This window comes from Mytilus edulis, chromosome 1, assembly GCF_963676685.1.
Source record: "Mytilus edulis chromosome 1, xbMytEdul2.2, whole genome shotgun sequence".
Classification (NCBI taxonomy): domain Eukaryota; kingdom Metazoa; phylum Mollusca; class Bivalvia; order Mytilida; family Mytilidae; genus Mytilus; species Mytilus edulis.
Window position 1 is genome coordinate 93389340 of NC_092344.1, and position 15574 is coordinate 93404913.

General features: G+C 31.1%; 1 protein-coding gene across 2 annotated transcripts in view; it reads left to right on the forward strand.

The window, feature by feature from the left end:
• The window catches only part of LOC139495185 (uncharacterized), a 56379-nt gene that overhangs the window by 6811 nt on the left and 33994 nt on the right, over positions 1-15574 (forward strand). The window contains exons 2-13 of one of the 2 annotated variants that reach the window (XM_071283391.1): positions 2577-2618; positions 4974-5125; positions 5521-5612; positions 7159-7321; positions 7561-7740; positions 8305-8450; positions 8790-9108; positions 9468-9644; positions 10971-11069; positions 14155-14271; positions 14822-14947; positions 15238-15479. In XM_071283391.1, coding sequence (XP_071139492.1) covers positions 2577-2618; positions 4974-5125; positions 5521-5612; positions 7159-7321; positions 7561-7740; positions 8305-8450; positions 8790-9108; positions 9468-9644; positions 10971-11069; positions 14155-14271; positions 14822-14947; positions 15238-15479 — 1855 coding nt within the window. The remainder of the gene's footprint in view (positions 1-2576; positions 2619-4973; positions 5126-5520; positions 5613-7158; positions 7322-7560; positions 7741-8304; positions 8451-8789; positions 9109-9467; positions 9645-10970; positions 11070-14154; positions 14272-14821; positions 14948-15237; positions 15480-15574) is intronic. The other variant, XM_071283397.1, reaches the window with a different exon arrangement.

The window sequence follows — 15574 nt, forward strand, 5'->3', positions numbered from 1 at the left end:
TTTTTCTTTCATTTGCGCCGATTTCTTTTTTTCATTTGCGCCGATATTTTTTCCAGGTAAATAACAGATGAAATGATATAAGAAGATGTGGTATGAGTGCCAATGAGAAAACTCTCCATCCCAGTAATGTTATTTTCATTTATCATTAAAGACCTCTTCCGTTAGCCAGTTGTACACATGTTATGAATTGTCAATCATAACATGTATATAACTGTTGTCTCCTGCTTAAAATCAAGAAGTAAAAACCTAAGATAAAAGCACTTTGTTTATACTAAAATGACGAATTAAAAATATATGTACAGCATTCAAATCCATAAAAACGGAATACATTCAAATCATAAATCTGTTCTTGCCGGGTATGTATAAGCAACACATCTACTTTTAAATTATTCCTTTCTTATGATTTCGTCTCTTCTATATTTGGCGTAATTGTCATCGATTTCATTTAGGGAAAGGAATGGTAACCCGAAACATTGGGATAGCCATTTACCAATTGCAATGTCACTTGATTTGTCTTTACACTCTGTGCTCAGCCAATGTAAAAGTATGAACTTACCAGGAACTTACCTGTAAATCCAATTAGGAAAAATATAAAATCGGCGCAAATGAAAAAATGAAATCGGCGCAAATATAAGAAGGAACATTTTCAAAATCGGCGCAAATGTCATACGCCCTTTAATACATGTAAATGTTAATTCTTAATAGGAGCTATATTCATGATATTCATTTGAAAAAAAATATGTATTTGCTTTCTATTTACAGTTTGCCAATCTAGACAAATGCCAAACAAACAAAATAGGGTATAAATATCTTATTAAATGTACTGTATTTGTGTTTATCACTGAATCCTCTTTAAAATTCAGACAAATATTTTATATTGCCCAGTATTACCCACTAAAACCCAGTAAAACCCGGGTTTTCCCAGTATTTCCCACTGGGCTGGGCAATACTCATAAAACCCGGGTTTTTGCCAACCCTGGTGGTACCCCTTTAAATATGTCAAGCATACCACTTAAATTTTGGTTTACTTTCACACACTGTTTTCTTTTTGTTAAATAACTATATAACATATCAAGTGAGGATTTGGATAGACCATAAGCTTTTAGTTTCAGTAGCAGTAAGTCATGGGGGAGACAGTCAAATGCTTTTGACAAGTCCATAAGGATAGCTGCAAGGTATTTATTTTGATCTAAGGCTAATTTCCAATCTTCAATTACTCTTAATAAAGTTGACTGACATCCAAAACCAGATCTAAAAGCTGCCAAAAAAGGACTGAAGATTTTATCAAAGTACTTCATAGTACCTATGCTAAAATCAAATCTTCAACAGTATTCCAGCTTAAAAATATTTTCACCAATAATGTCATTAGTGACATCATAAAAACGATCAGTGGTTGATCCAGAACTTTTCATAAAGGGGTAGGAGGGGAGCAATGAATGACTTAAAAAGGGGGGGGGGGGGTGCGCTCCAGTCATGCTTCAGTGAAATGTATATGACAGTTTTCTGCAAAATTAACAGTTCTACGGCCCTTTGTCCACATATATTTATGTAGAAATATACTGTATTATATGAATTAATCAAGATTTTTCTTAATATCACAAAAATGACGAATTCGCAATAATAAAGGCATACAATAATTTCTGAATATACAGTATACTATTCTCTTTATTTTTCAACAAAAATTTCAATGGGTGACTTACCATGCGGGAGGGCGCAACATAAACTATCATGAAATAAGATTGAACAATTTTACCATGAATAAAAATGAAATGTTTTCCTATTTGGTCCAGGAACATATATATTTATGAGGCTTGACACTACCTAATGGTACCTGATTTCATTGTCAGGTCATATAGCTAATAAAGACATCATACGAATTCGATGTGTTCAAAATGTACTCACTATATATATATATACTATATTATTTTGATTATTTCTAATGATATCAATAAAATGTCATTTAAACTAAATTTTAAAGAGATGCCTAGTGTATCTAAGTTGTAATCTGTCGCTTCAAATTTATTAAAATCCCATTCATTTAATCACAGAATGGTTCAGAATTCAAACGGGGTAATAAAAAAATGGTGTCAATTACATTACCAAATTCACAAACCATTATAAAACACTTTAAATTTAAAAAAAAAAACACTTACTTTGGTCATTTCATATGACAAAACATATCTATTTTATGATAAAACTTGTATTTATTTAGGATTAAAATTATGTGGTTAATTAACTGAAGCAGTTCTGATTGCTTTTTGGTCAGACACTACGAAAATCCATAAAAAGACATTAGCCCAAGATGAGGACAGTATTTTGTTCCTCCCTGACTGGGATTTGAACTTGATATATCGTGGCACTTAATTGCCTTGCAACAAAGCCTGACCCTCTAGACAACTCCACCACTAGGCCATATATATATATATATATATTTATTGCCTGATTTTCATTTGCTTTTTAACTTCATTGTTTCAAATCTCTACAATACAGAGACCGGCGTAAAATTGCAACTTGTGACAAATTGTTATGTTCATGTACTGTTTCATAATTATTAAAACAATGTTTTCTTTTTTCAGCTTCTCCTAGTGCTTCAGGTGAGAACAGTTTAGTGTCAAGAGGTAAAATTGATAGAAAAAGATATAAAAAAGGTGTTGGTTTGTCTCCTCATATATTGAAAGTTAATTAATAACACAAGATTAAAGTTTTTTTACTGGTTTTCATATTTTTTTCTGTTGTTTAAACAGGAAAATGTTGACTCTGATCCATCATAAAAGCATGTATCCCAGTTCTTAATAGTGGCATTGGCTACCAGATATAAAAGGAATTAAAGCATGATTTTGTTTTGTTCAATCAATAATGAAAGTGATATATTGAAATACTTATTTTCTTGTAGCAACGAATTTGGTGTCAATTTTTTCAAAATAAGATGAGAAATATGGCTGAAGAATTATTTACTTGCATTGTATCTAAATTCATGTGACCTTTACTCTAACCCCATAGCTGGAGTTGGGTTACACATGATTTCAGCTATTAATTTAGGAAAAGAAGGTCAACACTGAAAGTGAAACGAAGGATGATCCATTTGGTTAACTGAACTGGTTTAATCCACTAAAAAACACTCTTTGAAGTAAAACAGACATAGAAAAAAAATCTAAATTCATGTGGTCACTTTTCTTTTTACAGTTATATTTATGTTTATATCTGGTTATATGAGTGTCAGCAGTCTTTGGAGGACATCTTCGTGGTAAATTAGGAGATGATTAAAATACACATGAAATGTTGATACATTTTATCTAGTCCATGCATTCTTAATTGTTTATTTTAGAATTTTGTTTTCATACATTCATACTCCGGGTGCGGGAATTTCTCGCTACATTGAAGACCTGTTGGTGACCCTCTGCTGTTGTTTTTTATTTGGTCGGGTTGTTGTCTCTTTGACACATTCCCCATTTCCATTCTCAATTTTATGTATACATGTTATAAATCAAATTGAGAATTTGAGTCAAATCGGTGAAGATAAATTTGACAGCTTATGCCCCTTAAAGGACCAGCAGAAAAGCACACCATTCCTGACCATATGCAGCTCCAATCTTGACCCAGAGAGTCATTTGAATGTCCAAAGTCTAACCTAAGCCAAAAAACTCTTTTTTTCACTATGGGTCTTATAAATATTTACCAGCTGAGAACGCTTTCACAGTATGCCAACATTCTACCAAATAAGCCAAGGGAATAATCTACTAGATCAGCTAATGAAATGTGTTTATAGAATCATTAATTCAGACGAAGCACACTAGCCAGAGACCACAACTATTACTCTATGATTTTATAGTTCCCTTAATTTGGCTATTTTTCTTCCAGTCATATTTTTTTCACTGTTTCTTACTTTGAGACTTTACCATGTTTACAACATATGTAGATTATAATAAGAAAAAGTAAAGTGTAAATGTCTTTGCAAAAATAAAAATTGTGTTGGGCTATTTTTTTTTTTAACTGATGAATGCTTTTTTTTTGTGATTTAATTTGGGTTTAATAGCTTTGAACATGCACAAATTTTTCATGAAGAATTTCCAAACTTTATACAAAATGTGCCTTGGTCAAAGTTTTTATGGCACAATAAAATAAAAAAAAAGCATTGAATTCATTTAGTTACATTTTTATGCAACATCCATGACATTATTACAAATAGCATGTGCAGCACAGTCATAAATGTTGCACTTTATATTTCTGAAATGCCTCAGCAAAATCAAAATTACAAAATTCTTTGAAACTTATATCTATGTAGTGTAATTAAAAAGATATAATAGTAATTGATACTTGTAGTCACAGACTTCTTATTTGTTGTTTGGATAGAATTGAAAGATTACAGAAGATTGTTGTCATCAAATATATAATTTAATTAAAATTTTTGCATCAGAAAAAATAAACTTCAAAGAAAAACATTACAGGAAAAAATTCTTATCAACACAGAATACATTGTTTCAATTAAATAATAAAATTAAACATACTTTTTATGCAGGAAGTTACATTTTCAATACATTGGCACTATTAGTTATTTCTTTATGATATGATACAACAAAAACGCCAAAAAGTGGATTCGGTTTGACCACAGTTGACTTTTAAAAAGTTAATAAAGCTTTATCACACCTTTAATCTGTATGACGTCACGTCATCTATTGCAGTCACTGTTGCAAAGGCTTTATCAAAACCCTAATTTGTATGATGTCATGTCAGACCTTCTTATCTGTATGACGTCATGTCATATAAAAAAAACCATCTACTTCAGGTATATGTACATGTATATAATAAAGTGTATATGATATGGATTTTTCAATATCACACACCGTATCAACCCTCAACTCGTGTCTCGGGTTGATACGGATGTGATATTGAAAACGCCATATGAAATTCTCTATATATGCACCTGGAATTTGATTTATCTCCATTGTTGATTTTAATAAACATTTTATTTTTAGATGCATATTTTACTGAACAGAATTCCTACAGTTACACCTATACATCAACAGTGGAAAGCTCTTTTGTAGGAACGACTCCCTCCAAATCTGGATTTCAGTATACTTGTTCAGTGATAATTAGAGTTTATACGGGTTTTAAATCAGAATTAAAGGTAGTAGTATTTCGATTTTTATGTTTGTATACAGTAAAAAAAACACACTTTAAACTGCATTTGAATATAGAAAAAGTTAATATATTTGTAGCATTTATACTTGTAGAGGTTACAATGAATTAAAGTTGTTTGAAATTGGTCTTTGAATGATTTTAATGAATGTAAAAAGCAATATATGTATATCTTTTTTGTTTACTTTAAATAGCTATATAGTTCTTTTTGTGGAAAACCAGTGCATTTTGTACATAGAATTTTTCTCAAAATAGTATGTTTATATGAACATTTCTATTAAGATATATATTTATCATAAATTGAGTTACTATTATACTTGTGTCTTAAATACAAACAGATTTTATAGTCTTCTTGAAGCCAACGTTGAATTAATTTGTTCTTAGGTTGAAAACTGTAATGTACACAAGAGAGTTGACAGTGAAACAGAAGAATATACAGAAGTTCTATCAAATCAACTTTCAGCAGATGTTAGCAGGTATGCATAGGAAATAGTCCAGTAATTCTGATATTTGTTATTTATCTTATCTTATCTGATTCATTTTTAGCTCACCTGGCCTAAAAGGTCAAGTGAGCTTTTCTCATCACTTGGCGTCCGTCATCCGTCGTCGTTGTCTGTCTTCCATCATACGTTGACGTTAACTTTTACAAAAATCTTCTCCTCTGAAACTACTGGGCCAAATTTAATCAAACTTAGCCACAATCATCATTTGGGTATCTAGTTCAAAAAATGTTTCCGGTGTCTCGGCCAACCAACCAAGAGTCCACCATGGCTAAAAATAGAACATAGGACTAAAATGTAGATTTTGGCTTATAACTCTGAAACCAAAGCATTTAGAGCAAATCTGATATGTGGTTAAATTGTTTATCAAGTCAAGATCTATCTGCCCAGAAATTTTCAGACAAATCAGACAACAGGTTGTTGGGTTACTGCTCCTCAACTGGCAATTTTAAAGAAATTTTGCCGTTATTTATTATAGATAGAGATAAACTGTAAACAGCAATAATGTTCAGCAAAGCAAGATCTACAAATAAGTCAACATGACCAAAATGGTCAGTTGACCCCTTAAGGAGTTATTGTCCTTTACAGTCAATTTCTAACTAATTTTCATAAATTTTGCAAGTTTTTGTAAATTTTAACAAAATATTTTCCTCTGTAACTAATGGGCCAAGTTCATTATAGATAGAGCTAATTGTAAGTAGCAAAAAAGATCAGTAAAGTGATATCTACAAACACAATACCATTACTAAAACACAATTTTGTCATTAATCCAGCTATGTCCTTTGTTTAATATGTACATAGACCAAGGTGAGCGACACAGGCTCTTAACCCTTTCCTCCATAATGACGCTTTTTGACGCCACCCCCCTTTACTCCATAATGACGCCTTTTGACACCTGTGTAGTGCCTCAGTTAAAACGTCTTGCCGAAGACATATGAGAATCAGACTTAATAAAAGTTGTATCTAATATAAACAGGTTATTCATTAGAATATCTGACTGGAATTTCATTGATGAAATATTTGTTTTAACAATGCATTTTAATACTTTAAACCTGATGATTTTTTTTTATTGAAAAATCCTATGCAAATCAAGTATGTTAAAAAATAATTTCCATGGAGTAAAGGGTTAAGAGCCTCGAGTTCAGTACCTGTTTTTACTATCTAGCTGCTATATATATATATATATGAATAGAAATACTGAAAAAAACATAAGTATTTCAGTATCGAAATCAAAATTAATAGGCAATACTCAGTATAGTGTATTGGAAACAACACTATGGCATACAAAAAAGGAAAAAGGGAAAAAGACAGTCATGACCTATAATATTTTTTTGCTATTCTGTTTAGGTCCTTTGGTTTGAAGTTTTTAGATGTTTTCCCCTATTCTTTGTCTAGTGCATTCTTGATAAAGGTTATTTCAGAAACATTTGTATTATACATTTATTTTAGAATAAAGAACCTGAAGCACGCAATTTCACTCACAACCATAGCAAATGTTATTTTTATAGAATTTTATTTTCAGATATCCTCTTCATTTTACTTTCACTAACAACCAGATTGATGCTAGTAGTATACAGGTACACAAAGATGAACCAGTTTATACTGCCAATATCAAACGTGGAATTCTGTCAGCTCTACAGCTGGAGGTTCTTGGCCCTAATGAAAAACAGAAAACTCTATCCCAGGTGAGATTTGAAAAAAATTACATCAAAGAATAGACACAGGCTGTGTTTGAATTTTTAAAAATTAAAATAAGTTCATTATGAGTAAAATAGAGTCATATGGCCTTGACCTTTGATTTGTTTGAAAATGACAGATATGTTCCTTTGAAATTTAATACATGTATTGGCTTTTGAAATCATGAAACTACAATCCTTTTCATCTTATTTTTCAATGATTGTATGAAAACCTTAATACTTTCCAGGTTGATATATTTGGTCCATGTAGCATTCACTACAGCGTGCATGACCACATCCCTGGTAGTATATTTACCTACAAAGATTTGACAATGTGTGACATGCCACAGATATACACATTACAGATGAGATTCTTCTCAGTCATTAAGAAGATCCACGGTGGGTACAGACAAAGACAAACATCAGAAGTAAGGCCAGTGTTTTGTATAATAGTGTAAATTGACAATAGTCTTTTTGCCAAATACTTATTCTGTTATTACATACTTTTAAAACAAATTACTTCCCTTTGTCAATCGTAGACTGGTTCTATATCAGACAAAAGTGGGTATTTGACCACACAAGGCATGATAAGTGGAAAAGTTATTCATCAGTGTTTTAACATTATATCTTATTGAAAAATAACAATGGAATCAAAATTATTAGGCTTATCAACAAATTAAATGTAGTTAAAGGGTTTTGCAAAACTTGGTAATACATTCTAGATCTGCATTGTCAATGAAAACTGATGTCCCACCTAAGGGAAACAACTCATACACATAATTACCTGATACCATATGTGCTATATCTTCAGCACATCTTTTGAAGTTTAGGGTACCACATGAACAGCCTTTTTGGATAAAATTAAAGGTTTTTGGCACTTAAAGTTAAGTTAGATTGATATGCTTAAAATGTATCAATTTGAGTTTGAAAAAAAATATATATTGTGGTATGGATGTGAAAACAAAACATAAAAAAATATTTTCAATTTTCAGCCTATTTATCCATTCAGATCAACTGTTAATTGTGAATACAAGATCTCAGATACTTTAATCAGTTCTATAGATTGTCTGCAACGACAATCCTTTAGGCCATCAGCTAACAATGGCAGTATATATGCTACAGCAATTACAGATGTGCGGTAAGTATACTTGTATTATATTCTGAATCTAACAATCAAGGTTGATAAACTTCTCAAAAACTATATATTATATATTGTATTCTGTCCAAGTTGAATTTGTTGTATTGTGTCTGGCTGTGATTCTTTAAATCCTTTCTACAGGATGTCTTGTAATCATATAATAAGTTAGATATGTTAATTGATTCCTGGGGCACATTATGATATGCCAGCATCAACCAAACATTAATTAGTTACTGTCCCCAAGAATGATATCTTAATGTTGCACACATTATCTGTGCTTCATATAATGTTGCACACTTCAATAACTTTAAATATGACATTTATAGTTTTCTTTGATAGCCAGAAGTTCCAGTTTAGAAGTGCCACTCCCTTGACTTCAGTTGATGAGATAGAATCGTCAGCAGATATGAAGACAGTTGATTTTCTGTTTGAATTCTCCAAAGAAGAGGAGGTTTCAGTTTCACAGGAAATAGTCCAAAACCAGCTGGATGCTTTGGTTAAATCCTTCAGGGAGCTTGACCTGCAGGCATGGCCCGAACTTTACCAAGACTTTGTCTGGTTTATGAAGCATTCTACAGAAGAGAATCTTCAACTTATTATTAATGATGTACTGGATTGTCATGGAAACAAAGATGGAACTTGTGACCTTGAAAAAAAGGTAAGCAAGAGAAAAATAAGTGGTAATTTGTATTCAGTGGTGTGGCCACGAGTTAGTTATTGCTATTATTTGGTAACTAAGAAGTAGTACAGTGATATGAGTGTTCTTTTAAATTTCCTCAGTATTATTTTTTATAGGTTTTAGTTTATCAACTAGAGGATCCTGGTGTCCTCTATATTAAACTTGGTTTATGTATATCTTGTCATAGCATTCATTGTGTATTTGTTTTTCCATACGAAAAAAATAGCTACCAAAGAAATTTGACAGCATTCATAACTTGTGATGAAGTTTAGTCATAGTTGAGTTATATTTGTTCATGTTCCATTAATAGTAAGCATTATATTGTATTTTTTCTGTAGATGTTAGAAGAGGAATATTTTGTGGATGGTTTGTTATCCTGTGCTACACAAGCCTGTATTACTGTGTTTACAAGATGTATAAAGGAAGACCATGTCACATGGTTTACCAGTAGATATTTCCTATATGATTTAGCTATAAATCATGAACCAACTGAACAGTCTTGTCAACTGGTTCTGGTAGGTACATAGTGCCTATGTGACATATATACTATAAACAAACTAATTTTTTAAAGTGATTTATTTTCACGTCTTTCATGAGTAGAAAAATAACTTGAATATAAATCATCCTAATCCTTTCCTCCATTGACATTTTTTTTTTGCATACTTGATTCGCATAGGATTTTTCAATAAAATGCTAAAAATATGCTTTAAATTTTAAATAAATTGCGAAAAACAAATATTTCATCAAATAAATTCAAGTCAGATATTCTTATGAATATCCTTTTCATATTGGATACAAATTTTATTAAGTCTGAAGCAGACACTTTGTAGTCAAAGTGTTTCAACTGAGGTACTACACAGGTGTCAAAAGGCGTCATTATGGAGTAAAGGGGGTGGCGTCACTATGGAGGAAAGGGTTAAGGATGTACTTAGGTGAGGTAAGATAAAAACTATAAAATCAAGAATTTAAAATTGATAGTATAAGCTGGTAAAGCATTTGTTAAGGATAAAAATAAGATAAAAATATTGATAGGTCTGGACCTCTTTTTCGAGATATTTGAGATTTAAAATATGGCGGGAAAAGGCTGACTCAGACTTTTACCTTATATTTGCATTGGTATTATTTGGGTCTTAAAACAAAGGAAAGAAAATCAAGAATCTTCTAAAATTTTGGTAAATGAGGTTTCATTAGCTATTTAGTCTTATATGAAAAAATAAATGGGTGTTATGGGGCAAAATATTTTACGTTGTGATGTATGGAAAAACACCAAGGAGTCCGAACATTGACACAAATTCCAAAACCTCACCTAAGTACATCCTTAAATATGTTAAACTTTGTTCTTTCCTCATTTAATGACATCAAGCAAATTAGAAAATCGCAAATTTAAACTGCTGCGAAATGGTTTTAGTAAGGGCTATACTTGAAATAAAGTATCTGCCAAAATAAGTTGGTTTACAGGGTAAAGCAAGATTTAGTTGTGAAATGAAATCAGATTTTACCTCTGAAAAATGATGAGATATTAATTTGATAGACCAGGTTCACCTTTGATCTACACATGGCTAATCAAATGCCATAATTCAAATCATTGTGAAAACCAAGGACGTATAACTAACAAGGATTCGCCTCTAGTGGTATCTCGTTAAAATATCACATATTGTGAGACTTGTATTTACTCACTCCTACAATATACTTCCTTGTGAAAACTTAAATTATCTTGCAAATTGTATCCCTTATGTTGACAAAATACTTTAACTATGTCTTGAAGTTTTTAATTATTAACTACCATCATTAACACTGTCACAAGTATTTGGTTTTATTGAATTGTTTCTTATTCATTTCAGGATATTTGTAAAAAGACAAACAGTACCAGCTGTTGGCTCCCACTCAGTGTTATGGTTAATAAACTGTATACAACAACAAATAATCAAGATTTAAAACAGGTAACAAAACATCTTCTAAAAATATTTTATGACATTTGAAAACTGAAAATGTCTTTATATTTTATGACATATGAAAACTGAAAATGTCTTTAGACATTTCAAAAGATTTGTGATTTAGGCCTTTTATAGCTGATAATTCAGTATTTGCTCATTGTTGAAGGCTGTGTAGTGACCTATAGCTGTTAATTTCTGTGTCATTTGGTCTCTTGTGGAGAGTTGTCTCATTGGCAATCATACCACATCTTCTTTTTTATATGGCTTATCTATCCTCCATTTAATTTGATCAACTACTGTTTTAAAATTATGAGTTTAAAGCTATGTTTTATATTAGTATTTTATGTACACAGTAAAACTTTGTCATTTAACTAATGTTATTGGGGAATTGGAATGACAAGTACATTGGCTTCTTAAACGTCCTTGAAAGTTTTTGAGAATGAAACTCAAGAGTTCAAGATCTTATAGGTGCTTATACTGTGGTAAGGGTTCTACAAAATACTTAAAAACAGGAAATTATATTAAGCTATTATATATCTTGTAAGAAGATACGCATCTCAGTGATCAACAGTGCGTAGTTGAACTTGAACTTGACTTTGCTCACAATATTGAATGCTAAAAATAGTGACATCAATTTTGTCCACGAGATTTTTATTTGGCGGGAAATAGTATCAAGTAACAGTAAACTCAGGTGACCTTTCTGGATAACCGTGGGAAAATTCATTCAAGGTTTAAACTTGCTTTGTAATGATTGACATAAATTTGTGTGCTTAAGATTGAGGCTCTAGAAGGTACTTTTACAATTGATTAACCAGATTCTAAATTGTATTCCTTTTCTGAATTAACCAACATCAGCCTTTTATTTTTACGTTTCTCAGTCAACTGAGGACATAAAACCGGATACGGATTGCGCCAATCCAATTTTATTTTGAATAATTAAAGATCAATAACAGATCATAACGGATAAAAAACACATGATTTTTTTTTCTCCATATAATTAAATACTTAAAGGTTGTGATTATTGTGTTGTGTCTAGGCGGCAAATGTATCTCAGTATTTATGAATATAGGGCTGCCACATTGCATACAAAACAGTTTCTTTTTTAAATTCAAATATTTCAAGTCGGTTATTTTACATTTAAGGAATGACTGTAATATTTTTTCTGTCTATGAAGAAATAACATAAAAAATGTGGTGCACACTGAATAACGCGTGTAGCGGGTTATTTAACAGTGTGCACCACATTTTTTATGTTATTTCGAATAGACAGAAAAAATATTACAGTCATTTCTTATAATTTAATTCTAAATTCCATTTTAAACCGTAGAAAACCATGAAAAAACGTTGATGACGTCACGGTCACATGACTTAATTATGTCTATGGGCTCATAACAAAATAACGTCAGCCAATCAGAAGACGCGTTACATCCAAAATTAAATTATTTCAAAATAAATTGAAAGTAACAGAGTTCACTTGTTGATCCGATAAATTAACTCTTGGGTTTAATTAAGATTGGACATATTACCGTAAAAAACATCATTTTGTTTTAAGCCAGTTGATATTAATTATATAATATTGAACTATTAATGAACCAAATATTGCTCACTGAGTAGGTCATAAAAGGTTCTAATTGTGGTAAAATCGTCTGTTGAAAAAACAAAAATTATGACCTGATCGGACTATAATGAAAATACAAAATAAGTGTTTTATTCGTATTTTTATACGTTTGTACGTTGTATGTCATATGACAATGACATGGGCATATACATACAAGAATAATTATCTTATTTTAAATAAAAATGTCACACTTTATCTGACAATGAAAGGACATTTAAATAACGTATTTTAAAACACAGGTGCAATCAAGATCGATTAAATGTACAAAGGTAATAAATCTGGCTAATCCGATGATGTTGTCACGCGTCATTAATTTTCAGTACATCCGATGGGCAATAAACCAATAAACAGCCATGCGGTGTTGGGAGAGAATCTTTGGAGGAAATTGGGAGTATAATCCGTGATTCGCGGTGTCACACTGCTACACTCGGAAATCGGTGATTAGAGTTCGCGATTACATACTCTCTGGGCGTACTGTATAGTACAGATGGATACTTGACCTTGAGAACTGCTGACCTTGTATTTTATTGTTATGAAATGTCCTTGATACCAACTACTTTTTATTTTAGTTGCCATGCATACACAAACATTATGTACATTTTTCATATTTTTGCAATAATTTCATTATTACAGTATGAAATTCTTTCTCACCCATTAATTATTGAAACTATAATTATGAAAGATTTTATACGACTGCAAAAATTAAAAACATTTTGGTCGTACATTGGTATCATGTCGTTGTCGTCAGCATTGTCAAAGACAGATGGTTTCCAGATATAGTAACTTTAGTATAAGTAAATAGAAATCAGTACAATTTTAACACAATGTTTATTACCACAAGCGAAAGGTTGGGATTGATTTTAGGGTTATAGTCCCAAAGGTCTAGGAATTAGGGGCCAAAAAAGTTACTATGAATTAATATTAATTTTAACCATGACTGTATGTCATTTTATATTTTAATATGTTATGATGTATTTTAATGAGTAGTTATTGAGTTATTGTTGCAAACTCAATTAGAAATTTGAATTAAGATTATTTTTGGAATAAGGGAAAAGGGGAGGTAAAACAAAAACTGGGGATGGGGGGTTTGTAAATGAGAATTTGTAGGGGGAGTACAATTTTTCTCATTTAAGATTTCAGAAATTAAAGAAATATTCAACAGCACAGTGCATTGCTCAAAAGCAAAAAAAATGTCAAGTTCATTACACCGCATTCATTCTGTGTCAGAAACCTATGCTGTGTCAAATATTTAATTACAATCCAAATTCAGAGCTGTATCAAGCTTGAATGTTGTGTCCATACTTGCCCCAACTGTTCAGGGTTCGGACTCTGCGTTTATATAAAGCTGTGCCCTGTGGAGCATCTGGTTATGTTTGTTATTTCTTAATTAATTATTTCTTAACTAATCTAGCTATTTATGAAATATGTTACTGCAGACACCAAAGTTATATTTAAACAAGTATGTAAATTTTAGGAAGAAGGTGTAATTTTTCAAGCAATTTCTACCTTACATGAGGCTCTGGATAGTGCACTTGAGACAAAAGAGGAACTTTCAACAGTAGGGGCCACAATTATTGTGAGAACTTTAAAGGTAAACATTTTTATTGTATTGAAAATATTATTATACAAAGATTCTTGTCTTAATTCGTTCTTTACAAAGCATTCAGCTTTAGAAAAAAAATGTGTCTTGATTGAATTTTGTTTAATCAGATGTTAATAAGTTCAATCCTAACTTTCAATAACATTATAATGGTTCATTCCACATGTGTCATTTTTTATTTCAGACAACAGGAGAAGCAAAGAAAGTGTCTTTTATTCATAAACAATAGTTCAATAGGGTTTTTAAAGACATTATTTAAATAAAAGAGATTAACCCTGTTAAATGTGCATCTAATTTTTAAAGTAAGTCCAGCAGGCAATGAGATGTTCATTTCTTGTTGTTTTTTTGTTTCCTTTTTTGCTTCAAATTTAAATAAATTTGTTGATGCAGCTTGCTTGGTGCGCCATAATTTGACTATCCTTATTTTCTTTAACTGGGATAACATGAAGTATTTAAGCTGGAATATTGACTCACCAAAAGAGCATTATTTCATTTAAAGGGAGATAATAATGTTTGAAAAATGTTATTTATACATTTTTAGGCTATTGGAAATATTGGCCGTGCTGTACAGAAAGTGTATGATACAGATGGAAGGTTGATCACAACTATACTTGATTTGTTACACAATAAAGATGTACCTTTCAAAGTTACAAAATCTGCTATTCAGGTACTGTTATAACAATGTTAGATAGTTTTGTTTAAAAAATATTTTGGATAGTGTAAATCTAGATGTATTATGTAGAACTAACAACACCTGCTAGTTGATTTAAACTGTATTATATCTACAGTTATTTCCCTTTTAGAAATCTCATAATAAAATCGATATTTTTAAATCTTTCTGATGTAGTAATTTTTCAATAAACTGTGAAAATGAAGTCAAGTTCAAATAAAACCAGTGAAACTGACATGTAATTTTTCAGTAATGCATTTTAATATTGTCTTAAGAATACATTTCAGGTATTTGAGAACTTGGAATTGACAAGTACAATCAAGGAAAAACTGATTTTATTGACATCAGATATAAACAGACAAGCTGTAATAAGAACAACTGCCTTTTCTGTCCTAATGATATCTGAAGAGCAGGATTTTATTTATAAGCTGATCAATCTGATTCATACTGAACAGATGAAATACATGCAGACTTATATGGTATCCTATGTACAGGGATTATTGGAGAATGACCAGCCAGATAAAAAACAGTGGGTATATTACAAAAGTTTAATACAACATTATAACATCCATTTTGATTGGATAACGTCACATATTTTCATGGCATCGAAATTGATGCTATGAA